The following is a 27,616-nucleotide window of genomic DNA, read 5'->3' as shown; positions in this document are numbered from 1 at the left end:
GTACTTGGCAAGCTTTCAGAAAGGGGAGCCATTTGAGAGTCAGACAACTGAAATGTACCCAGGACTTTGACCCTTCCCTCCCACAGCTCATTTTGGCTTTAACAGAAACAGGTGAGTGCACTGGGACATGAATAAGACGGCCAGGCTCCCGCTCAAGCCCCTCATTACCACCCAGGTGTATAGTATCTGACTGGTCCATCAGCAGAAACACAAGTCAGGGAAACAAAACAAAACCCTGGCACAGGAAATGTGTGACTGCCTGCTGACTGTGCTGCCGGGGACACTGTTGTCTTATCAGCTGACCTCTGCAGCTCAGTCTCCTGGGAATGAGAGCAAGAATGCAAGCTATGCTTTGGGGGAGAAAGGATAAGAAGAAAGGGGCCCAAGAGAATCCCAGAGCAAACCAGCAATAAGTGATACAACTACATAGTTCTTTTGAAGCCATAGGGGCCACCTGATCTGAAAAGCATCACTCATCAACTATTAGAAAATGCTCCCAACACCACAACAGAAAACCGAGTCCATGTGATAATGCCATTTCCCAAAATTTTAAAATGTAGCCTTTGCTACAAAGAAATTCTTACAAAGCTGCCCCCAGCCGTGAACACAGAAAATGACAAAATCTGAGTTGTCATTTTATGTAACTGTGATACTAAAAAGAAATGAGGGAGTTTGACATTTCATAATTGGTTCAAAGGCTGTTTAACCTGACGTCCCCAATCTTTAAGATGAAGTACAAGCCTCATCAAGCCTCCCTCTAACGTCGCCATCCCACAGGTGCCAAAGCAGCACCCCATCCGCCAGTCCTCTCTGAGCAGGGTTCTATTACAGCTCAAACACAGCACTTAATCCCACTCTGCTCTGCACAGAAGTCTGGCATTTGGTGTATGTGTCCTTTCTTCAATAATATTCATTTTCAGGGTCATGGAACATAATTTTTGACCCCTCAATTTCTGGCCTGGTACCAATACCTATAACATGCTAAGAAAAAATGGGTGTTTGGAGATTAGAAAGGAATTTCACAATGTACACAAATGCTGAATCACTATGTTGTACATCCGAAATTTGTATAATATTGTATGTCAATTATACCTCAACTGAAAAAAAAAATTAGAAGGGACTTTGAAAACATGCAAAAAGGTTTGTATTTAGGTGCCTGGGATTAATAACCTACTTTTAGCCTACCTTCTGTAACAGTGTTATGTAGTTCTTATAAGTGGGAGAAAAAGTTGACTGAATGAATGGATGTTTACTCTCATATGCCCTCACCACTTAGGAAAATACACATAGAAAAATTTTTAAGTCATCAAGAAACTTTAGAACCACTGCTAAATTGCTCCAAGAACAAGTAATAAAACCAGTATTTCTGTCCAGGCTGGTGTGGCTCAGCAGATTGAGTACCGGCCTGCAGACCAAAAGGTTGCTGGTTCGATTCCCAGTCAGGGCACATGCCTGGGTTGCAGGCTAGGTCCCCAATTGGAAGCATGAGAGAGGCAACCAATCAATGTATCTCTTGCACACTGGCAGATTGAAGTTTCTTTCCCTCCCTTCCCCTCTCTCTGAAAATAAAATAAAATAAATAAATAAATAAACAAACAAACAAACAGTTTCTTAGAGCCACAACCACATTGCAAAACAGTCTCTCCACAACTTATCATTCAGACATAGGCACCTTCTCAGGAGAAGGATGGTTCATTAGTGTCAGGTTTTCATTATTAAATGCCCATCTACATGATTACGTCATATTCCTACTGCCACCTGTTCATTACAGTGCATAATTACTACATAAAACAACAAAACAGTAATTAACATTGAAAAGTACTTTGTAGAAACTCTGGTTCTAGGGAGAGGCTCAGCACAAACTCCTCTTGCCATCACTTAACTTCACTCCCACACCAGTGACGTAATGATTGCACAAGACAGCTGACACTTCAAAAATACAAGGTAAGCAACCAATGAGCCCCAACCAGAACATCCAGTTTTAGTGTGTTCCCAGCTCCTCCAAATTTGTTAATATTTTAGGTGAACTTCCACAACATTCTTTTTTTTAATACCTATCAATAACACAGATAAAATCAGTTACCACTGAAGTAGAACAGTGAAGTTTTTTAGCACATAAAGACCCACAACAGGTTTTGCAGTTGTGCACAGTAAGAGTTAGTCAAAATCTACTAATTGACTTATAACTATTAAATATTACCTGTGTGATGAAGTATGATTATAAAGCAATGAGGCTGATGCTCTATGCCATATGGGGCAGGGGGGGGGGGGGGGACCTGAAAAGTTTCATTCATTTAAAAATAGAAGCCCACTTTCAAATTGTATATGAGGACAATTCCAAAAACAGCAACTCATTGCTGCTAGCTGAGGTCCAGAACATGCTGTATGTTCCCGACCGCTGGGCTGACCCTGCCTGTTCATACCCAAGGCCTACACAGACCTGGAATTTTTGAGAACCAGCCCTTGTCCCTCTGGAAGCTGCTTACTTACCCTCTGCTGCCTTATCCACCCCAGACATTCACTGGTGACACGCTTGGTGAATTCATCCCACCCGGAGCCACTCTGGCAGGTGTACCCTCCGCCACCCTTGGAGCTGGCCCTTCGGACTCGAGGGACACTGATGGCTTTACACAGGGCGCGCATTTGCTCCTGGAGCTGCAGCAGTCTGAAAAGAAAGGAAAGCAGTTACACCAGCACAGGAGAACAGCCCATGAGAACACGTGCTGGGCAAATTCCCCTTTCCTCAGTCTTTCTTGTGTCAATACAGCGGTCACAAATGTTTTCTTTGAAGAATATTTTTCTTACCACATGATGTGGATCTGAGTCACATACAAAAACTTAAATAGTGTGATGCTCAAAGCCTCAAACATCACAGAATGTGCCGCTGGCTTTGCCTAACCTGGCTGCACTTTATGCTTTCTCTTGAATTTTAGGTATAGTGAGAACCAAGGCAGACTGTCCATCTCTGCCTTAAGCTGCATTTTCGACTCTAAGACTCTCAATTTTGTTTTCAGTAAACTGAGCTTGACTTGATATTAGACTCTTAAAAGACAAATGCTGCCCCCTCAAGGGAGGTACAGTTAACATAGTAAACTGAACCCTTCAAAATAGGCACACTCTTTTGGCCAGTTCTGTTCAATTCTCATAGCAGCTCTGAGTCCACAAGATGAAGGCAGTGTTTTAAATTGATTTACATTAGAAAGACATAAAGCTGCAAAACACCAAGTATGCAAACCTGACCTTGTGAGCCAGCATCTGTGCTTCCTTCAAGGGATGACCTGGGTCGTGGGATTGAGAGTAACTGGGTGTATGACATTCCTCTGTATTAGTGCTAACTGGGGAGTACCTTTTTTGATAAGCTTCGCAAGGCTGGCCCATCTGCCGCATCTCTCTGATCAAACTATCGGTAATTTCCATCTGATCACTGGCCTGAGCAAAATACTCCTCCAGTTCTCTGCTCCGAGCCAATTGTATTCCATCTCCATATTTCAGTTCCTGAAAGAAAGAATAAAGGAAGGTTCGTTAGCCAAAATTTGTGCACTGTATTTTAAATTTTCGCCAGGCTTTTAAAAGTATATTTACAGAATGCTAATCTTTCCCTTTCTTCTGTACCTTAAATGCCTATCTTTCATATTTACACAGAACACTCATTGAATAGGAATATTACTATGGTAGGAACACTGTACCATCATTATATTGGCCAAGGTCTTTTGCATACAAACTGAGCTTCTCCTGCATCTTATGAGAAAATAATTTTTCAGTTCTTAAAAAGAAAGCTGTCTAATTCACTACACTAGGACAATTAATTTCCTTCTTTTGATGATGTATTAATTATGTGAAATGTCACCTTTAGAGGAAGCTGGGGATGGGTACCCAAGAGTGCTCTGTACTATTTTTACAACTTCTTGTGAATCTATAATTATTTCTGTGGTGTGTACGAGCTTTCTCTAGAATCTGAGAATTGCTGCTTTCATTGGGCTTCAGCCAAATGCCCCTTACTCCTCTAAACAGAAATGTTACTGAATATAGTACATTTCCCTGACATCACTGCACCTCAGTGCATAAAAGTAATAATAAACTGAAAATATGATGCCATGAAAATTTGTGGAGCTACATGTAAAATGTATCCACAGCCACCACAAATGTTCCGGACTGGGTGTGTATGTGTTCAACGTGAAGTCACTGGTGCCTCCTGTTCAGCGTTAGGTAAAGGAACCACGTGAACTTTTAGAGGACTGTGTTTCAAATCAGAGGCATGGAACAACCAGAACTAGAACAAAGCTGGTTTGCTGAGCCCCAAATATCTTTTTACATGGACTGAAGTTAATAACCAGAATAAGAACCCACACAATACCTAAAATTAAGAAATTAGAACATTAAGATAGTCTCCAAACAGAACACATAAATTCATTTGATTAAAATCCCTCTTTTTACTTAATAGGGGTACTTTGTGAAAAGCCAGATTCCAGATTTAACCCATCCATTATCATCAGCGTCGAGGAGCCTACAGAGATATAATAAATCAGGGAAGGGATAGAAAATGTGGCTATGGCCCCATCATTCTCTAGCCTGTTTTTAGTAAACTCAGGGCAAATGTAAATGCTATAGTCTTTTGAAATAAAACCTTAAACAGAAAAGACATCATAGAACCTGATTTCTAAGCCTGTGTCAATGAGATCCTAAGCTCTCTCAATAATATCAAGATATTATCATGAGGCTTTCATTAATGTTATCTTTTTCCTTCAATTTTCAATTGCTTATTTTTCCATATTTTTTTGTTTCTCAAATAGAATTGTTCTGACAATATGGTAATTTTTTCCTGAAAACAACTTATTACATTAATGGTGTATATCACAATCCAGTGACATAAAGCATTTCTAGGAAAAGAAGTGTTACAAAGTAAACAATAAGAGGGTATTGCAATTCCAACAGGTTGTTGCAGTCTGCAACGTAAATATCTGTTGAAAAGAAAAACTGCTTGTGTGAAAACTGGTTCCCATTGTTAAACCAACATTACAAGTAGGTTAAGAAGATGTACATCCCTATTTAGTCTGTTTTGAAAAGATAATCTCCAAACCCTGAGTGAAGGCAGGCAGTGAGTAAGGGCGCACAGGTGAGAGTGGTGAGCACACAAGCGAAACGGGAACAAAATTGGGCGTGGGTGATACTTGAGAACAAGAAAGCCTACCGGCTGCACAATCAGCTCAGCCCGCATCAGGCAATCGGCACAGTTCTGCAGAAGCTCCTGGATGGTGTTCTGGTTGGGCTGCCTGGACATCGTTCCAGTTTGACTAATGAGACAAATGCAAAGAAGCAGGTGTAAATTTTTTCCCAATTCTGAAATAATTTCAAACTTTCAAAAAGTTGCAAAAATGAGAAAAAAACACTCCTGTAGTCCCCTCTCAACCCCAATTCCCCAACTGTTAACAATCTGCACAGTCACCTTTATTCCCCCTCTGTATGTAAATGTATTTATACATTTTTTCTTAACTATTTGAGAGTAATCATGGCCCTTTAACCAAAATATTTCAGCATGTATTCCCTAAGAATAAAGACATTCAATTATAAAACAGTATAATTCTCAAATCAGAACACTTAAAATGAATTGAATAAAAGTTCTAAGGAACTTTTTCAAATTTTAGTTATTAGCCCAATAATGACTTTCACACCAAGTTCCTTTTCCAGGTCCAAGATCCAATCCAGAAATACTCTCTGAGCTGTAAAAACACATTTCTAGCAGCTTATCTACCACACCTCTTGCTTCACCCAACCACAGCGCCCAGCCCCCAAGTCCCTGGGGTAAAACCTCCCAGCAGAAAGGGGTTTCTGACCAGGATGGCTAAGGAAAATAGTAGGAGAAAGAATAAAGCTCATTTCACAGAATATTTTTTGCAATCACACTGAAAGAAAATAATGGTAAAGAAATAATGGTGCCAAGGAAGTGACAGGAATTTAAATATCTATATTGCAAAAACAAGCCACTTTTCCTTTCAAGATGATCCTAGAATATTTTTCTCTACAATAACGCTCAGAAAGTTGAGCACGTGTACATTTCAAAGGAAACTCTTTTCTAGAAGACATATGACAGAAACCTTAAAACAACACTGGTGTTTAAGAAGAATATTGTAGATGTTTCATATTTTAATGAAAAAAATTATAGGAATTTAATTTGCTCCAGATATAAGTAAAAAGAGCAAGGTATAATAACACAGTCTTACTTTTTAATTTGCCAGGATACATTATGCCACAGCACAGCCTACTACAGCTAGTTTAAGAGATTTAAAGCATACTAAAACATTCTGTAATGATGGGGAAAAGGTCTGACCAATGGACTACAAGAAGCCTGAGTCTTTCATGGGACCCCAGAGCCACGTAGCCCTTGGGCTGGGTCCCGGGCAGATAAAACTGACAGATGCCTGTTTGATGTACCGGACTTTCTTCCTTTCTCTCCCCGCCACCCCAACCCCCTCCGACTTCCAGCTGTGTGTGTGTGTGTGTGTGTGTGTGTGTGTGTGTCAGGGGTAGGTGGGGTGGATATGTGTTTAAAGAAAGAATTTACTGCTTAAAAAAAAAAGGTTTGAAAAACACAGGCTATCCTATGCATAGATGGGGTAAAATCACAAGAAAGCAGGGAACTTCTCCCACCAGGCCTGATTCTGCGTCATTTCACATTGGTAAGCATTCACTGACTCTTTTTCTCTGCCACCTATTTATGGTCCCTCCATGCAAGTCAGCCTCCCCAACAAGCCAGCACTAGCTGAATTTATGCAGGTGAGGAACCAAGCTTTCCCTGGAAACCACCCCTGGATGATGACACGGTTCCTCCAGGCAGGCCCTGGCAATAGCCGCCTGCACTGCCCACCTATCAAAACCAGGTCTCCACGCCCCTTCTGAACGTAGCCAGTCTTTCTTCCACGCAGAATTCCACAGGAAATCTGGCACCCTGCTCATCCTGCTGAGATACAAACAGGACTGCAGCAGTTGTCTAAACTTGCACAAAATTCCAACTGACTTAGAACACTTTCCAACATGTACTTATTATACAATAGAGGAAAGAAATTCAAGAGACACAAAACATGTCAGAAATACAGAAACCTCATTTAGAACCATAGGATAGAAAAGGGATTAGGAAAGTCCTGTGTAATTACATTTATTTTCTTTTATTGAAGAGGGATGAGATTACCTTTCTTCTGAAATATTTAGTAATTCTGTACAGCTATTTGATTCAGAGGGTAATTCCCATAAAGAATACCAGTCCCTAGGAAATACTGTATTTTGCCATGTATAATGCGCAATTTTGCCCCAATTTTTGAGAAATAGGGATGCGCATCATACATGGTTATAAGACTCCCATGTATAATGCGCACAAAACCGTCGATATGCATTATATATGGCAAAATATGGTAAGTGGAAGGGCTATCTCTCAGCAATGGAAAGTCCAAGTTTCTCGAATGATTTAATAATGTGTGCTACTGTAAAAACTATCACACACCTAGCTACTAAGACAAGGCAGAGAGGGGAACCTGAGTGAGCAGTATATGAGAACTCTCCAGTATCTTTGCAAATTTTACATAAATCTAAAATTATTCCAAAATAAAAACATATTTTAAAAAACAGGCCAAAATCAGCTGTGAATGAATATACCAGTGTATGTCTCTTTAAGGTCAGTCTATGATTACATTCCTTTGAGAACAAAATAAAAAACTCACCAGCTTCTTTTTACCCAATTTCTAGAGTAGTTATTTATAGGACACTTAGAAATTAACGGTTCCCAAGAAAAAGAAAGGTGAGGCAATTAAATGTTGGCTTAAAATAGTGGACTTTCCATGGGTTTTTTTGGGTGGGCAAGGTAGTTCCCTCCTACTTTCAGAAAACATTCATACTTCCAGAGAGTGCAGTTGACATCTCTATTAAGATATCTTATCTGCTTCCCCTTACCTTCGTACATTTGAACTTAAAACAAAACAAAACAAAACAAAACAGGGAATTTCATATGCTGTTAATACTAAAAAGAATTCTCCATGCTTTACTAAAGGGCTTACATATGTTTATCATACATGCCCTTGATATCCACTAAAACCCTATGGGTGTTGCTTAACATTTTAGTAAATAGTTTAACAACTATGTAGGAAAGAGGAATTTATAAAAGCCTAATCCCTTTAAGGGTCAAAAAATGAAAAGTTAAAGTGTCTGAACAATGTAATGAAGAATCTTTGGTATTGCTATTTGTCTATAGGAAAGTATGATCTAACTAATCAAATTTCATCTTATACATAACTTTTCAGTAAGTGTCTGTTCCAGTAAGCAAGATCTACCTCTCCTGTCTTTCATCGGTAAGCACCTCACTTCCATCCAAGTGTGGCTAAGGACCCCCTTTGGAAGAAAACCTTGGTGAAAAAGGGAACCTTCTGAAGAACTCAGTCCATCCAAGTTAGATGGAGGAAGGGAGACTCAGGCCCTGAGGTTTAATGACTGGAGAAAAGAAAATCCACCTTTATATTTCAGTCTGCCATCTCAGCCCAGTAAAGAATCCACACAGAATGGCTGTACTCAAATCAAGAAGGAAGTGCAGATAGAAAGGACTTTGACCTAGTGGGTCAGCCCAATGTCCAACACTCAACACTGTGTAGAGCTGGATTCTTCGGCATGATGGCCAGCAGAGCTTGCTGCAGGGAACACGTGTACTTTTTTGAAGTTGTGTGTCATTGAAAAATTTTAAAATCAAATCCTATTTTTTACTGACCACATAACAATTTTAGATCTTTTTTTTTAATCTTAGGAATTTTCTAGACCTCAGTTTTCCATCTGTTGGGCTAGTGGCATCTAAGATTTCTCTAGCTTATGCTTTCTGTAACTATTTTTATAAAACCACCAAATGCATTTCTTTGAAAATAATACAAAAATCTATGTTGTATCTAATGGTAATAAGTTTCCACTTCAATTCATATAGTGAGTGCACTTTGGGAAAATGCAAAATCCTGTCATGTGTGAAAAAATAATTTTTACATAAATTTACTTATTGAATAAGTATATAAGAATATAAAAAAACCCTAGCCTCAATGAAATTTTCAATACTAGTACCTATAGGTGTTAGGTGTGCAGCAATTTTAAACTACTTTAGAATTCAACCAGCAAGCTCAATTTTTAAATCCCATTTCAGTGTCCTGGAAGATGAAAGATGTCATGTTAAAAGAAAAGAAAAATTAATTTGGACCAAATAAATAAAAAACTATTGACTTCTAAACTAAAATTAATAGTTGTCCTTGAAAAAGAAGAGTTCATAAAAGTTTTTAAGCTTTCTGAAATTGTTTTATCTTCAAACTCACAAAGACAGATGATTCATACTGCAAAGAACCTGCCTGCACAAACTCTTTTAAAGTTCCTTCTAGAACTTGTTTAAACAAGTAATGTTTCCAATAGCTTGCTCAAAGATCCCTTCATCAGTGGCTAAAAGAAAAACACGTTCTGGATTTAAATCCAAGGATGGAGCCCATGACTGTGTGAACAATATGATAAAGCTTTGTATGTTTTACTTTAACACCCCTGAGTAACACTCTTTTCTTAAAAAGGACTCTAAAATGGACTAGCTTAAGGCATTGGTATAACACTCATTGCTAAGAATCTTATAAATGAAAAAAGACAATTATTTTTAAAAGAGGCAAGCAGTATTACAAAGTAAAAATATTTTTAAATAATAATAGTTACTCTCTTGCCCTGGCTGGTGTGGCTCAGTGGATTGGGTGGCAGCCTGTGAACCAAAGTGTCACCGGTTGAATTCCCAGTCAGGGCACATGCCTGGGTTGCAGGCCATATCCCCAGTAGGGGGCACTAGAGAGGCAACCACACATTGGTGTTTCTCTCCCTCTCTTTCTCCCTCCCTTCCCCTCTCTCTCTAAAAATAAAAATCTTTAAAAAAATACTCAGTCTCCTTGTTTTATAAAAGTAATTTTATAATAATCTATTCTATTCATTAGACCATTGGCCCTTATCACCTAACTCCGTATTTCTTTTGTGTATATACTCTGTCCCATTGGATTTCTTCTTCCTTCTTTACCTTCCTCCGTCTCTTTCTCTCTAACTGTCCCCCTCTCCCTCCCTCTATCTTTATCTCTGTCTATATCTCTAGTCTTTCTTTAGTTTATTCATCAACATAGGGTCCCACACATGTTCCAGAAATGGTGTCTTATGTCTTTTTGTATCCAGGTTCATGAAACAGTGTCCTTGGAAAAGCTGAATAAATTATTGTTGAAAATGTGATAATTATGTAATGCATTTATATTGATCTTAAAACCAATTTGCTTAGCTCTTCATAATTTTCAAAGCATTTCACATATATTATTTTAGTTTCTTTAAAGAATCTTAAGTAAAAAGAAAAAAATGTTATGCCTGTAAAAAAATATTTTTACTTCTTTATTTAAGGACAATACCCTAGCTCCAAAGCACAATAAACATTCTACCACCTATCAGAAGTCGTAGAGCAAATGCTGCCTCCTCTACTGAGTTCTCCCACGCACACCTCTGCCCTCCTTCTGCCAGGTATTTACACACCTGTCTTCCCCACTCCTAGAGACTGAAGTCCCACATCTTAGTCCCACACCTTCAACTCCTGAATGCACCTAACAGAGTGTGCACACAGAAGGTACTTAATGCATGTGTGTTTAGTTTTGTAAAGGAGAAAAAAACAAAGTCAAATAAAAGACCGATTTATATAAAAAGACCCCAATTTCCAAAGTTCAATCAGGTAGTACATCTATTTTCAACCCAATAGTGAGAAAAACAAGGTGGGACTTTTTTCCCTATAACTTTTTAAAAGAGGGTCTCCTCTGATCCTTCATTTTGTCCCCACTCAGGAGCTTTGGAATCAGGACTGTAATAAAAGTCCCATTTCCTTTCCATGTTTATTATTTTTACACTGTTTTTGATAGACAGGGTGGGGGAGTGGGAAGGAGACTTGATCATACATTATTAACTTCAAAAAGAGTAGGGCAGGCTTGGGAGTCCACTCCCTGCTCAGATACTTCCGGTTGTACAGTCTGTGACACAGAGCAAGCTAGACTCACTGTACCTGGAGTTTCTGCATCTGCAACATGGAGGTATACCCACCTCCTGCAGTTGCCCCAATGATTGAGCCACTAATGTCCACCCAGCAAAAATGAAATCCTCACTGCAAGCTAGCTCTTGTGTGGTGGCTGCAACTGCTGCTATGTCATGGTTCTTAGATTTCATTTTGTAATTTTTGGCCCAGTTAATAATTTTAAGGATATTCAGCAGCAAATTGGGGGTGGTCTGAAAAAGGGAGGGGAGGAGAGAGAGAGAGATGGATTCAGTATTAAGCATGAGACATTACAGAGGTTCCTAAAATTACTTACAAGACCTGAAAATAGTTTAAGACAATTCAAAGAAAGTGATATGTTTTAACAATATGAAAGGAACTTATTGAAGGCATAAGAAAATTCAGAAAAAGATGTGCTCCTTTCCTTTATTAAGCAGGAATGATATATGAATAGTTGAGCCTTACAAATTCAATGTCGAAATAGGGATTTCTATTTTGAATTACTTCTCTATATGAAAACTTACCTTCATTCTGAGATCTAAAAAAAATCACTTATAAGTTATCTGATTATCCATCAAGAAGTCAACTCCTTTTCTTAAATTTTTTTTCAAGTGCCAGATGAAGCAAGGGACATTACTGTTTACATGTCCAAAATTTTAATTCTAAGCAAAAACTTATACCTCTTACTAATCTGTGGTCATTTTCATGAAATGTAGATTTCACATTCATGAGGTCTTTGAAGGTCCTGGACCCTTTCAGCCCAAGGTGTAAATTATCTGGCTGCTCTAGCATTTTACAGGACATTGCTTCCCATGAGTCTCACTGAGTCTTAGGGTCTGTGGGCCGATGACATCAACATCAGAACCATGCCTGACCATTTTCCCACGAGTGTAAGAGGGAGAAAGAGAAAGACAAAGGGTGGGGCAGCGCTCCAAGCACTGATGCCTGCAGACTGAAGAAGCACTCTTCTAGAACCGCCTTTTCTGGAAAGACTGGTTAGCAGAGAACTGAGTTGGACTCTTCAAGTCACACCCAAGTCCTCCTTTACTCCACCCTAAAAAGTCAGCAATGAGGCATTAGGGGCATCAGCAGTTTTCCTTCTTTCCCAAGACATTTCAGTCGCCTGAACAGCCATTATGCCCATATTCAGAGAAAAAATTAACTGCTGTTGAAAGCTGTTTGCAGATCTGACCAACGATTAGTTGGCTTGGTGCAGCATCATACTGTTTTCCTAAGCAGACAGAAACTCCACAAGAACGTTAATGAAAGAATGCAATGGTGATGAGATAAACAGTTCACAGGAATGCAACAACTTAAAAAGTAAAAACTCAGAAGAGCTTACAAATAGGAAACATGAATGCTAATCACTACAGATTGACTGATTGTTTTTCTTGAGTCATTGCAGTACACTGAATTCAAATGTAGCTCAATCACTGTGTGGCCAAGGTCAAGCCATTTAACTACTTTAACTCAGTTTTCCATCTGTAAAATGGGAAGTCTGTCATGAGGCCTGAGATAAGCATACAACATACCTGGCACATCATAGAAGTGTTTGCCAGGTGATGGTAACTATTATTGACCACTGATCTGATATTTTTATAAAGTATCTAACTTATTCAAACTTAACCATGTAACTGTTCTCTGCCACATACTAAGCTGAACTGAATCTTACTTGGCAATCATTTCCCAGAAAAAAAGTCAGAAGCTCGATTCTGTAAGTCACCCCATTCTCAGCATGTTTTCTCAGACTTTCCCATGCCTCTCACATCCAGTCTTAGCTGAAACTGCCACTCCACCTAGTAATATCTCCTGTCCTGACCACTGCTGCCAAACTTGGCAGGGAGACTTTCATCACCTCCCTCCTTCACTGGCCTAACTGCTTCCTTAAGCCAACTCCCTCCGGCAGGATCCACCCACTTCATGCCACCCTGCACACTGTGACAACAGACACAGTCCAAAAGCTCACTTATGATCATCTTATTTCTTTCAATGCAGGAGACTTTCATTGGCTTCGGTGAAAATCTGGAGAGGCTCCCCTCTGCCTATCTAAATTCAGGATCTGGCCCCAACCAACCCTTCCTCCTCAGATCTTCCCCAATTATAGTAAATGCTCAGAAAGGACATCACTCCATAGATCTTGGCTTTGCTCCTGGTTTTCCACCTCTCCGACTGTTCTCAAACTCTCCTCTCCCCCTGGAATGCTCTCGACTCACCCACCTTTACCAGCTGAAATTAATAATCTGAAGTCTAATTGAACACTACTTTCTTTATAAAATCTTACTAAGTCTTACTACAGATGTTATCTTATCTCCTTATGAAGGCTCTGAGTCATTTATACCCTTCCAGTCCATTATCCTTTCACATTATAGTAGTGTGTATCTATTTTCCTTCAAAGAGTATGTGCTCCTTTCAAGGAGTCTTTGTATTTTCACCTTTGAAACTCCCCAACACCAACACACAACAGACCCTCTGTAAACACTTGCTGAATGAATAAAGAAATGAAATTGAAATACTTTCATTGTGTAAGTACAAGACTGTCCAGTCTAATACACAAGGAACACTCCCTACAGGCACAAGATGACAGGAGAGCACAGAGAAGGGGCCTTGGGTTCTCGAGTCAACTCAGCCAAGAGTGGACTGGGGTTTGGGGCAAGCCTTAATCTCCTTGCCTCTAAAGTGGAAAAATAAGGATTCTGTACTCGTTTGCATTCCCTCTGACTCTGATTTAGGGGAAACGGACCTGTTTAACTTTATGAAAAAAATACAGGCTTATTTTAAAAAGCAGTTTAAGATAAACTTAAAATATATATCAAATAGCAATCACATGCATTTTGAAATCATGAGTTCTAGAGAAAAGTAATAACATTATAACCATATATTTCTGCAGCAAAATGATTTGGCTTTTATCCTATAAAATCACACTTTGATCAGCAGGGACTTTGTCATTTGGCCACCAAAATTCACTACAGATCTGTCATTTCTTTGAACTATAAGAATAAAACTGGAGTAATTCTGCCTTAATTGAAAACAATATTAATATAATATCCTATACCAGAAAAATCCAAAGTTTATATTTTCAAAAATATACCTATGTTATCAAGCATATAATATTTGCCAAACTTTAAAATATTAAGTAGAGCAGAGAAGTTAGGTAAAGTAGATACAAATTCCATCCAACCTAAAATAAAGACACAAAAGACAGCTGAGGGAAGAAGGAAGAATTTGAAGTTAGATATAATACTGTCCTAAAAACTGACAAGTGCTATTAATGTAAAAAGCACAACGAGAAAATGTTTCAAAGTCACTTTAAAATAAAAAATACACTCAACTTAGTTTCTCTACACACTCAAATTAGTTTATTAGGGAAGGGCTAAATGCAAACACCAACTCTTTCAAAAATCACCAATCTAATACAACTATTAAAATAGCAATTTTTTAAATAAATGAATTTAAATTCAACCAGTAGTTTTCATGCTGGTTTTGTGTTTTAAAAACAAAACACCTTTATTTAGAAACACATTTGGCCAGAAAAGGACTTATAAGTTTTTTTAAAGCTTTTATTTATTTATTTTTAGAGAGGGAAGGGAGGGAGAAAGAGAGAGAGAAACATCAATGTGCAGTTGCTGGGGGTCATGGCCTGCAACCTAGGCATGTACCCTGACTAGGAATCAAACCTGCGACACTTTGGTTCACAGCCCGCACTCAATCCACTGAGCTACGCCAGCCAGGAGGACTTATAAATTTTTAATCATCATTCATTTAGCAGGGGCAGTGGGGTCACAGGTGGTACCCTACTTCCACAAAACGCATGCCGTGAACAAACAAATCCCTCCCCTCGAAACCACAAAGCCTTCAGGAAAACAGGTGCGGGTGCATGGCCTGTCTCTTCCATCAGTCGCCACTATTTTAAAACGCAGAAATTAGCATTTGCGGGCAATTTTGTATTATGCTAATTCTTCAGTACGACAAGGATCGGTAGCAGCGGGACAGGGCTGGTGAACCAGGAGCTGACTCCAGTCCCTCAGCCTGACGCCTGCCTGCTCAGGCTGATCAACATCAGCCCACAAAAAAACACCCTTCTGCACATTAGATCAAAGCCCTTCTCAGAGATGTAAAAACTTGACAGGTTTATAAACAGCCTTTAGGCTGGAAAAACCAAACACAAGAAATGACACTATATGACTGTGAGGAAAACATCGAGGCTCCCCAAAATTTAATGTTTCAGTGAAGAATCCTTATAAACCCCGTAACTTTATACAGTTTATTAGCCAATATATTAACTACCAATTTCCTCTACAAGAAGCCAAAAGAGTTTAATTTCAATTAACAGTAACGTTTGTCAATTTTATAAACAGGGACTCTAGGATAACAGAGGCATATTTAAAAACAAAAACAAAAAAAAACTTGGTTCCTAAAATGCCGCGAAAAAGAATTCTGAGTTGGCTTTAAATCTGTAAATGTTAAAAATGTGCTTTCCAAATTCTGGAAGACAAAAAGGGAAAAGTAAAGTTTCAGATTTAAATGGCTGGCCCAGTTTTAAAACAATCTTAAAAACCAAAGCAAACTGTAAAAAGTTTCTTCCCATTCTCCTATTGCTTGGCACTTTTTCCCTGGAAATTCCAGGTGCATTTTGTTCGGGGGGAAAAAAGAGCTCAAGATTGAGGCAATTCTTTACTAATTCACAGTTCGCAAAATAAATTACCAAGATGCTCCGGGAAAAATAAATAAATAATAAGTAAGTAAATAAATAAATCTAAGCAGAAAACAGGCTGCAACTCGTATAGTACCAGCCTTCAAAACTGCTGGCCAAACAAAAACCCCCTGGAGTGTATTCAGGTTGCTGCTCCCAAGCCTGAGGCCACGAATCGGGGTAAAATTTGTTTCGGAAACCAGGCGTCTTTCCCCGAAAGCCCTGCAAGGGGTGGGCTTGTGGGGTAAAGGTTTGCAGGAATTGCGGAGAATGCGGAGTGCAAATTCTCCCGGTTCACATGGCCATTCAGAGCCCAGTACCAGGGACCCGGTAAATGCACGTTTCCTTCACCCATTCAAGTAACTCCCTCTGTCGGTTTCCTCCATGACCCCAAGAAATAGACCCCGTCTTCCAAGTGGGCCTCTCTGAGGTACCCAGACTGGGCCAGCCCTCAACCTCGCGGGCTGGCAAAGGTGGGACGCGGCGCCCTCCGTCGGCTGCTAAAGGTGCAGGACCTTGCGCTGCGCTGCGCGACCAAGACAATGAGACCGTCCTCGGGGTCTTTAAAACGAGGGAGACAAAGGACTCAAACACAGGCCACCGGTGCGCTCACCGGTGGGGGCTACCGCGTGGCCGACCGAGGGGGCCAGCGCCTACCCGCGGAGCTGCGACCCAAGGGCCAGGTAGCCGCCCTTGCCCGGAAGCTTCATTTGAGTAGCGGAGGAGGGCGAGGCCGGGACTCTGCGCCTCCCGGACGTGCAGCCTCCCCACGAAAGCCGTAGGGCTGCCGCTGTGGTCTCCAGCTGACCAGGAATTTGTGATGGGTCAGTAGACACAGCTGAGCGCCGAGTCCGCCCTGGCCAATGAAGAGTTCTGACCCCTCATTCCTTTATTTCACTTCAGTCACAGTTAAGAGAGGTTGGGTTTTGCTGTAGGAGCCCCGCCGGCCTTACCTCCCCACCTGCGGGCCGGGACAAAGGGGATGCTAGCCCGCGCGGGCCCTGCAAGGGACAGTCCTGGAAGCAGCCCAGACCCCCACAGCCCCACCCACCGCGCCGCGCCCGAACCCCTCGCTGGGTGGTCTCCCGGGCCGGTCAGGGACAAAGGCTGGACACAGTCCCCGCTCGCACACACCCACAGGGGTCTGCGCAGTGCAACAGGCGTCCGGTCCACTGGGTCCTGCCCCAGCGCGAACAGGAAATGCTTTCATGACCTCGGGCGAACAGACTTTCCTCTTTCTGGGCCTGGGTGTCCTCGTACGTCTTGGGAGAACTGTCCCACTTTTTCCCAACGGGTTGGGATGGATTCTGCTGAGAGAGAGTGGAAACCCGCCCCCCGCCCCCACCGCCCCAGAGGGACCTCGGAGCCCCGCGCACTCCGCGCGCTCAGACACCCACCAGTAGCCGTCCGAGTTCTGGTCGTAGACCGTGTAGCGCCGGGAGTAGTACGTCCTGCTGGTGCCCCCGCCGCCGCCGCCGCCGCCGCCGCCGCCGCCGCCGCAGGTCATCTCGTAGCGCAGGTCAGGGCCGGACTCTGCGCGGGTCATGCGGCCCAGCGTGTTGATCCGGGGGTGCGATCCTCCGTTGCAGCTCATGTTGGCGGTCACTCAGAGAGCCACTCAGCGCCAAGGCATAAGCGGGAGTGGCCGGCTCGGAGAGAGCGGAGGGCTTCAAAGTAAAGGCCAAAGCCCAGAGACGAGAGCCGGGAGGCAAAAGTGTGGCGAGGAAGCCCCTCTCCACCCGGGCCGTTCCGGCCGCTGCGAGCGGGGCGCGGCGGGCGGAAAACCGACGCTGGCGACGACCGAGGGCGGGGAGCCGGAGCGCGAGCGAGAGCTGTGGCTCGGAGGGCGGCGAGGGCGCACAGGAGCTGGGTCGCGGCTGGGTGTTGGTGTTGTCGGTCGGTGGGGCGCGAGTCTCCTCCCCGCTGGCGCCCGGCGCCGAGCCACACCTGGCCCGTTTATTTCCCGGGCGGAGTGCTGCGGCCGCCGCTCCTCCCCCGTCTCCGAAGGTGTCCCGGGCGCGCCGCGGCCGCCCCTCCCCACCTGCCGCCCCGCAGCTCCGCCCCGAGCCGCCGAGGCCTGAGGAACACCAGGAAGGGCGGGGTCCCCCAGCCCCGAAAGCCCCAGGCGCTACTCCGCGGGGAAGGACTAAGGATTCGAGGGTCCGCTGAGCTCTGCGCTTCGGCTGCAGCGTCCGGAAAGCGCGGCCCTGGCTTTCGACGATTGTATGATCGATCCCCAAGGCGGAAATAAGCTGAAAAGGGCCCTTCGATTAGATACTTTCCTATTAAATATTTATTTTTGTTCATCTCTGGGAATGGTGTCAACCAAGTTTTGACGGAAAACATAATTGAGGAGAGAATGCTTTAGATGAGGTTTTGTTTGGGGGCTTTTTTGAATTTTTTTCTTTCCAGTAATCCAGAAAATTGCCGCCATATGAAGTGAATTTTTTTTACACAGTACCACCACTTTCCAGGGCAGACGTCACCATAAATAAATATTTTTTTCCGCTTAAGATAAAAACACTGTACCCCATTTTCATGGAACAACATGAAAATATAAATTGCAATTTTTTTATTTTGCCTGTTCGTGGTCACCTGAAACTAGAAATTGCAAAGGCTTCCACCCTTTGATCCAGTTTCCAATTTTGTAAAAGAACCATGGGAAAGCTTGTCTCTCACTTCCCTGAGCCATGGGTCTTCTTCCTAGACCCAGCCATTTCGAAACTCTGCCTTCCTGGGACGTCAGTCTCGGAGAACCCTGTACAGGGATCATCCACTAGGTACAAGTGAGTAATTCTGAGCCAGAGCATTCCAGCGACCTGCTCCAGGGCCCCGCCCAGTCAGTGGCTGAGGGCGAGCTACAGCATAGTCTCTATGGCCCGGGTGCAAATACAAACCCATCACACCATCCATAAAAAGCTGTTTTTAAAATTTGGAAAAATGTTAAATTACTCTTTAACAAACATTTAAAGAATAAGCATGTGTCATCTTCCCAGTGTGAATTAACTTGCCTTCTTAAACAGTATATTTCTGAAGTGTCTATGGACTAAAAAGAACAAAAATGGAACTATATTTGCATGTTGTAGCTGTTGTAGGGGGAGCTTTCTAACCCATTCCCATATAATCACACCTCATTTTTTTAGGCACAAATCTTTCACAAAGAATAGGAAAATGTCCTATTCTTTTTCTTCACAAGTGAGCACCGAGTTGACCAGCTTAAATCCAAGGAGCCAAACATACAATGGAAACTGACCACTGTTAGCAGTAATTCCCATTGTTGCCTCAATTTCCTGTCATTTTTGACAAAGGCAAATGCGATGTTCAAATGATTCCATGAACACTGGTGTGTGGACATGACAGTGTTTCCTCGAATTGAATCAACGGCTGTAAGTCAGCCCAGCACAAAAAGTTAAAAGCCATTTGGGGGTGGCAGTACATAGTGTACAAATTTGATTTAGGATGTTTTCCCACTCGCACCTCATTTGTTCAGCAAATACTTAGTGTATACAATATGGAAAGGCCAATGCTAGACTTCGGAAAATACAAGGATGAATAAGGAACAGTCACAGCCTTTAAAAATGTTATAGTAAAACTTAAATTTTTAAAAATTTAGGGATTCCTTCATTCTGATAATATGCAATAAGATCATGCAATTGCACAGTAGAATTCTTCTTAAAAACAACAGACATGTATGAGCCTCCTGCCAGGGATGACGAAAGCTCCATTCAACCCAGGGGTTTTGTTTGAGAGCTCCCAGGTAAGGCACCACCCAGGCACCACCCAGTCCCACAGAGCTATTCAATCTGTTTACAGAATGGGGGAGAGATGAAAAACAGCCCACCAATTATGCCCTCCACTGCTTCTGAGCCAATCTCACTGCTCCTTCTTCCTTTAGGTATTCCCAGCTAACCAAACATGCCAGGTCTGGGGAAACAATGACTTTCGTTTACTACCTTTGTCTAAGGATAATAAAGGAAGATAAGAGGATGAAATAAATAGACCGACGTGGTAGATGGAACAGACATACACACATTGGTCTAAGCTGGCTCCTCTCACAAAAGGCACACAGTGAAGGCCGGGGATCAGAAGGCCATAGTTCTGATCTTACTGCTATGGTTTACTTGGACAGGAGCTCGATTTCCTCATGTACAAAGTGGAAATGGTAATACTTGCCCTGCCAACTTTCCAGATCTACACAGAGGATCAAATGAAATAAAATATGTGAACATTATTGAAAACTGTGAAACATTATATAACCAAGGTACAGCCCATTAAACCCAAGGCTCTTTGCTGGATGTAAAATTTTAACCTTTAAGGTTTCTCATGTGAATCAGTAAGACTTCTTCTTGTAGGCATTTAACATTCATTCCTTTAAAAAGTCATTATTAAACATCTACTCAGTGCCACACATTGGGCTCAGTGCTGGTCACACGGACATGAGTAAGTGCACAGTTCTTGGTCTGTAGGATATCAGGTCTGTAACAGAAAGACAGATCATTACAATACATTGTTAGCTATGTTATCATAAAGGCATATTTATAGAATTGCAGTAGAAGGATTTAAAAGTTCATTTCTCATCACTAGGTTTTAAAAGTTCAGAATCTAAGTCTGGCAAAGTCCTCATAGCTGACCAAACTAAGGTCAGCTATTTTTTCCCTGCCACTTGTAGATACCTCCCTTTGTGCTGCTAGAGACAGATCACTGACACGTAACTTTGTCTGACCTTAGAAACAACCTTGCAGTTAGGAAAGACACATCAGTCATATCTGAGTATATTTTTAAAATTAAACAGAGCACCTGAACTTCAATGAGCTGAAGAGGAATCATTTACTTGCTCAGAATCCCATGGGAACTGTTTTACATCTCTTTGTTGGTAAATGATATCCCTTTGCAGCAGGAAAGATTCATGACCTGTCAGTTAAAAGACCTGTTCTGCCTGCCAGGGGAGCAGGATTTTAACAGCTCAGAACTGCAGAAGCTAGGACTGGAACTATAATGAGATAAAGAAAATGCCTAATAGTTAAAATGGTTAATGCTTAAAATGGCAGACAATCCAATTTTTAGTAATTATATCTCTTTACCCTTTCTTACTTACTCTGTCTTTTGTATGAGTAAATTAGAATCCTCCAGAATTAATGAGATCTGGATTCTATCTATCGTAAAAATCAGATTGATCTCTCCTAAAGTTGCAACTATTCAAAGCTTTCATTGAAGAAAGCAGTGTGATAAACCACATAAATTCCATTTTAGAAAAAGAAAAATATTGGTGAAATATATATATTAGACCAGAAGTATTTTTGTTTTCCTTGGTTCAGGTATCCTCCAGGAACAGGGTAATTTTTCTCTATGTAGTGGTTTTTCATGTTTTGCAGGGGAAGGTGGTTAACTTTTAAGAAATTAAATAGCAGAGAGAAACATTTCAAATATATTTCCTGTCACTGTAGTGATAAGATTTTTATGTTGTTGCTACTTGTTTTAGTTTCTGCACAGGTAACAGCTAACACAGCATTCTATTTGTTTGTGGTTTCAGAATTTGTTTTTGGAGTGTCATTAATTGGAAAGCATGGATATGGGGGATTTGTCCATACCTTTCTGCCTGATCCTCTTTTTCATGAAGATGCCAAGTTTGCAAGATTGGAGAGGTTGGAGGTTAAGGTTACAGATGTTGGTGAGAAGACATTACTAGGTCAAGTGACCTCTAACTGACAAAGTTAAACAGTAACTCACATTAATTTTAGTCAATAAAAATAATACAGGAGATAAGTTAGCCTTTTTAAATATAGTCTCCAAGTTTTTATGTTTATTATGATTGTGAGGGACTGCTGTGCTGAGACTGGAACACTCAAACATCTATAAAGTCAAGATGCAGATTATTGCTGGTAAACCCAGTTATCAGCAACACCACATGGATATATATTGTGCTAATCTATGTGAAGGATGTCAAAATTAATATTCTATAGAGAATTTCAGAAATGAAAGCTGCTTTAAAGAACTTTTATACCAGCTGTTTTCAACACTTGTATAGCCTCAGAATTATTTCCACAAATGCAACCTTATGAAGACAGTCAGTAGATAAAACAAATGATGATGGTATCAAACTGGTTGTAACCTGGTGGGAGCCCAATCCCACCCTCTGTACCTAGACTGCACCTTCTCATGCTCAGCCCCCCACCCCAGCATTTCCCCAGCCAAAGCACCATATAAACCCAAACACACATTTGAATAAAAGAAAATAGTAAAGTCCCACAGAGGTTAAGAAATTTCCCTGAGTTACTTAATATCGAAAATATCAGAATTCTGCCTGTTTCTAGCTTCATGTCCTTTCTATTAATCAAAATTACTATCCAATCAGACATGAAAGAACACCTTTCTGGGCAATGACTTGGTATCAGTATGACACCAGAAACTATCCTATTAATTCTTATTTTCCTGCACTGGACACATATGATGTCTCGAAATGCAGTAAGTATAAAGTAATCAGCCTGCTTTGCAAAAATCATATCAAAATTTACTGTTATTAATTTTAATCATATTCCTATAGGTGAGGTAATTATCTTTTTTGACCCACAAATGCAAAAATGCATTTAAGGGAAAGTGGTTAACTTTTAAGAAATTAAATTGCAGAGAGAAACATTTCAAATATATTTCCTGTCATTGTAGTGATGAGATTTTTATGTTGTTGCTACTTGTTTTAGTTTCTGCACAGGTAACAGCTAACACAGCGTTAAATATCTGTGCATTTTTTACTGATATGCAGAATTTACTGATTGCAGAATCTTCAAATTACACTTCATGTTTTTGTTTTGTTTTAGTTGTTTTTTTAAAATATAGATTTGATCTCTTAGAAAAAGTGGAATTAGAGATTCATATACAAACAACACGAAACTAGAATGAAAACAAAGCCATAGATGATCTAACTTTGGGTAGAGTGTAATTGAAACGAAATACAACCTAGTTTCTGGAGTAACCATATTTCAAAATTTAGACATTTATAGATAGTAACAAGTTCCCGTAGCCATCATTATTTTATCATCACAAGGACATACTGCATACACATCATTGCCCTGCTGCGGAGAGAAGCATCAGCATGAAGAAGTTCAACGAAGTTCCTATCTTCAATTATCTTAATATCTAAAGCTGAAGACAAAATATGAAACATTAACCAACAAAAAAAACACAACAAGTGAGCTTTTAAATATAGCAGAAGCTAGGAAGAGGGGGAATCAAAACCATCCCCAGCTTTAACTGACTCTCCTAATCTAGGATTGCTGCAATAATTTTATTTTGTCAGAGACATGATAAGATCACAGATCATAGGAAAGAAACTATTCAAACTCTTCATTGGATACAGAGAAAAGTGAGCTCAGGAGCATTTGTATTACTTGTCAAGGTCTCAGCCTGTGAGGGGCAAAACCCAAGTTAGAGCTGAGAGTTTGCTAGCAAATTAAATAAGAGGCTTGCTTAGAAGGATGAACCTAAAGTTAGTGTTTTTCCTCTTGACTATAAAAGTATGTATGTTTGCTCTAGAATGCTCAGAAAGGTAGGAGGGAATATAGAGAGAAGCTAAGAAAAATCTTATCTATAATTAAAACATCCAAATGAGGCAATCACACTAAGCATCTTTGGTAAATTTTTTTCTAGTTTATTTTTAATGATTTTTATTTTACTTAACTGATCAACATTAGTAATATGCAAATTTGTGTCCTGCTTTTTAATTTAGCATTATATAATGAGCATTTTCCAATTTCATTTGTTAGCATTGCTTTAAAAAGGTACATGCTTTTTTTTTTTTTTTTTGTAAGACTCTTTTCAAAGTCACAAAGTGCAGATCCTGGAGGTTTCCATGTCAGTGATTCACCACTGTTCTAGAACTTGCCACATCAATGGCAGATAGCCTACACTGTGGATGGGAAAGGAGAGAGGGTAAGGCAGAGCTGAAGCAATGAGCAGTCACTTCATGGAAGCCAGTTACAACAGCCAGCAGTCCATGTTTAAGTAAACAATCCTGCCCTCAGGGTGCAGGTATGTCCTTGCGGGGTCTTCTCAGAAACCTTATGCATTCCTACCCTCAATATAGGACTACAAATGTCAGAAACCAGAGAGTCTCCTCCTAAAAGCTCTGAAAGACTGGGCTGTTTCTGGTTTCTTTAACCAGCTCCTCCAGGTTTAGTGAACTGACTGCTCACCTCCAAGTGAGGAAGCTTCCCTTTAACAACAGTTGGATTGAAGAAAAAAACATGCAAATCAGGAGGAGAGCCCAAAGGATTGTTTCTTCTGCCCTAAGTTAATGCCCATGACAGCAAATCTAACTTGATTAGATTTGTGCATATTTTACTGATTTGCAGAATTTTAAGTTGGAACATTTAAACCATACTGAACATCAGACAGAAACACTTCAAATTTAGGAAAAAGTTATAGCACAGTTCCACAGCGGTTTCAACAAACCCATGAAGCAGTTCTGTCTTGCAAAGGTGGGTGAGGAGAGCTACATATCATTTTTGTTAAACCTGTCTGACCACTCACTGCTCGCTTAAGTTTTAACTGCTTAGCAGTTTGCTTAGTGTAGAGTCAAGCAAAGTATCTGGAGTCTTTTCCCATCAAGGTACTTAGAACAAATGTTATCTGTCTTCTCTAAAGAATCTTTTACTTTGATTTACTGAATAAAGAAAAAATAATCTTACAATTTAAAATTGGAATTACTGTGTTCTTAAAACCAAAATCAATATTCCTTTTTAATGTATTTGTGAGAAAAAAATGTAACATTCAAAAGGAGAGTTTTTAAAGCTGCTTTGTAGCTACAGAAGGAGTTAGAAGAGGCCTCTATATTAATGTAAAATTCATCTTCATCTCAGAGTAATTAAATATAAATGTTAAAGATGAGGTATTTATATAGACATGGATGTAGAAAGAAGACAAAAAGTATTGTAAAGTTATTTTAAAGAGCAATTGTTAAGCCATATCAGATTTTTACATTAAAAATTAGGTACCTTTTTAATATTTTATTTTATTTTATTATTTATTGTTGTTCATGTACAGTTGTCTCCATTTTCACATCACCACTTCCCCACCCCCACCTACCCCCACCTCCCACCTTCAGTCCTTCCCCTCTTTGGTTTTGTCTGTGTGTCCTTTATACATGTTCCTTGATGACCCTTCCTTTCTTTCTCCCATTATCCCCTCTCCCCTCCTCTCTGGTTACTGTCAGTTTATTCTTAATTTCAATGTCTCTGGTTATATTTTGCTTACTTGTTTGTTTTGTTGATTAGGTTCCACTTATAGGTGAGATCATATGGTATTTGTCTTTCACTGCCTGGCTTATTTCACTTACCATAATGCTCTCCAGTTTCATCCATGCTGTCTTGAATATAAAAATTATGTATTAAAAGAAACATAAAGTGATCTTAAGTCATAGAGGCTATCACTAGAAGATGGGTGTATAGAAGCTTTATTTGTTAGAGTATACATGGCTAATAATAGGTCTTTCAGGTAAAGTTATGCAATTTTTCAAGAAAAAGATGGCTTTCATGCCTGATTTTGAAAATGAAAGGAAGATTCCTAGCATTTCAGTCTAAGAATCTGTTATTTATCAATGTGAGAAAATTAGTGATTATTCCATTTATTTGTACAGTACATTTCAGGGTTCTATTTTTTTTTTCATTTTTATAATTGTGGTAAAATATATATAACATAAAATTTACCCTTTCAGCTGTTTTTAAGTGTGCAATTCAGTGGCATTAAGAATATTCACAAGCCTTGGCTGGGTGGCTCAGCTGGCTGGAGCATCATCCCATAACAGAAAGGCTGAGGGTTCAATTCCCAGTCTAGGCACATACAATCCCCAGTCCAGGTACATAGGATCCCCACTCCCCACACCCATTTAGGGACACATAGGAGGCAACAAATTGATGTTGCTCTCTCCTTTCCTTTCTCTCTCTCTGTCTAAAAGTAACAAAAAGCCCTGGCTGGTGTGGCTCACTGGATTAAGTGGTGTCCTGAGAACCAAAAGGTCACCAGTTCAATCTCCAGTTAGGGTGCATGCCTGGATTGTGAGCCAGGTCCCCAGTTGGGTGCAAGCAAGAGGCAACAGATGAATGTTTCTCTCCTTCTCTTTCTCCCTCCCTGCCTCTGTCTCTGAAAATAAATAAATAAAATCTTTAAAAATAAAAAAAGAAAGTAACAAAAAATGTCCTACAGTGAGATTAAAAAAAGGAAGTTAAAAAAAAAAAGGGTATTCACACTATTGTGCAGCCACCCCAACCATCCATCTACAAAACTTTTTGTCATCCCAAACTAAAGCTCTGTGTCCATTAAGCAGTTACTCCCTCTCCCTTGGCCTGGCCCCTGGGAACCTCTATTCTACTTTCTGTTGCTATAAATTTGACTATTCTAGGTACCTCATCTAAGTGGAATTGTACAATTTTTGTTATTTTGTGTCTAGCTTATCTCACTTAACATAGTGTCTTCAATGTTCATCCATGTTTTAGCATGAGACAGAATTTTCTTGTTTTTTTTTTAAGGCTGAATAACATTCCGTAGTATCTTACCACATTTTGTTTATCCATTCATCAAATGATGGACATTTTGGGTTGCTTCCACCTTTTGGTTATTGTGAACAATCCTGCTATATTGTTTTTTAAGTTGTAAAATTATTATAAACTTTTATTTTTCTTTCCAACTTTCCCTGCTACCAGAGTAAATAACTGTCTTTTTTTTTCTTTTGCTTAGTTGTCTGTTGTTGTCATTAATTGATCCCCACACTCCCCTAGATGACTAAGTATTTTCTCAACACAAACATTCACATCAGGTATTCCATATCACCTGCTTTAACAAGTTCTTCCTGGTGAGGGTTGTGGTGAGCAAAATGGGTGAAGGGGGTCAAAAGGTACAAATTTCCAGTTGTAAAATAAGTCATGGGGATGTAGTGCACAGCATGCTAACTATAGTTAATACTACTGTATCACATAATTGAAAGTTGCTAAGAGAGTAGATATTAAAAGTTCTTATCACAGGATGTTAACTAGACCTATTGTGGTGATCATTTCACTCTATATACAAATATCAATTTATTATATTGTACACCTGAAACTAATACTATGTTATATGTCAATTACATCTCAATAAAAAATGTAAATGTATTGCAGCCTCATAAACAAAAGAAAAAAGGAAGAAAGGAAGGGAGGGAGGGAGGGAGGGAGGGATAAGGGGAGGGAGGAAGAGGGAGAGGGAGAGAGAAAGAGAAAAAGAAAGCCTTCCTGGAATATTGAGTTGCTTTAATCTGAGCTAATTGCTCTCCACACCTGCTTCTTCATCATTTATGTGTGACCTCCCTTCACCTTCACCCTATTAAACAAAAACCTTCAAGGTCAAAAATTAACCTAATAGAAAGGGTTTGTTGAGCCATATGCTAGCCCCAAAAAGGGTCAGTTCCTGAGGCCTACAGTCTAAACCACCAGCAACAGGGCTAAATGAAAAAGACATCCTCCAGGGGTTGAAGGGATTCTCTTAAACAATGAGTTCGGAGATGAAGGATGTAAGTTGTTTAAAAGAATTTACACTGTCTATCAATAAGGGGGGTGAGCAAGGGTGAAGCAGGGTAAAGTCTGGGGTAAGTGAATAGTCTGTAAGGAAGAAATACTTGATGCTTCTGGATTGGTTGTGGGCAACCAGTCTGGAATGATCATGCATAAGCAGGATGCAGTGGTGTATGGTAGTTGGCTATTCTTTTTATTCTTGATAATTGCTGAAATAGCTGCCTGGAAGTCGATTCCAAGTTTAAACATACATAATCAGGAATGTGAGCAGTCTTCTGCTGGTTTCAGCTCAGGTAGCTGCTTAACTCTACCTAGTCTCTTCCTCCCACCCTACAGCCCTCT

General features: G+C 40.3%; 1 protein-coding gene across 3 annotated transcripts in view; it reads right to left on the bottom strand.

Annotated features, from left to right (window-relative positions):
- Positions 1 to 17,675, bottom strand: part of LOC114496282 (desmoplakin) — a 40,514-nt gene extending 22,839 nt beyond the window's left edge. For 2 of the 3 annotated variants that reach the window (XM_028511586.2, XM_028511587.2), the window contains exons 1-4: positions 17,141 to 17,492; positions 5,189 to 5,291; positions 3,347 to 3,495; positions 2,491 to 2,665 (exon numbers count right to left, since the gene is read on the bottom strand). In XM_028511586.2, coding sequence (XP_028367387.1) covers positions 2,491 to 2,665; positions 3,347 to 3,495; positions 5,189 to 5,291; positions 17,141 to 17,337 — 624 coding nt within the window. In that variant the 5' untranslated portion in view covers positions 17,338 to 17,492. Of the gene's footprint in view, positions 1 to 2,490; positions 2,666 to 3,346; positions 3,496 to 5,188; positions 5,292 to 17,140 lie in introns of all 3 variants that reach the window. The other variant, XM_028511588.2, reaches the window with a different exon arrangement.
- Positions 17,676 to 27,616: the final 9,941 nt, after the last annotated feature.

The sequence above is a fragment of the Phyllostomus discolor genome, chromosome 5 (assembly GCF_004126475.2).
Source record: "Phyllostomus discolor isolate MPI-MPIP mPhyDis1 chromosome 5, mPhyDis1.pri.v3, whole genome shotgun sequence".
NCBI lineage: Eukaryota > Metazoa > Chordata > Mammalia > Chiroptera > Phyllostomidae > Phyllostomus > Phyllostomus discolor.
This window is presented reverse-complemented; position numbering and strand designations above follow the sequence as displayed.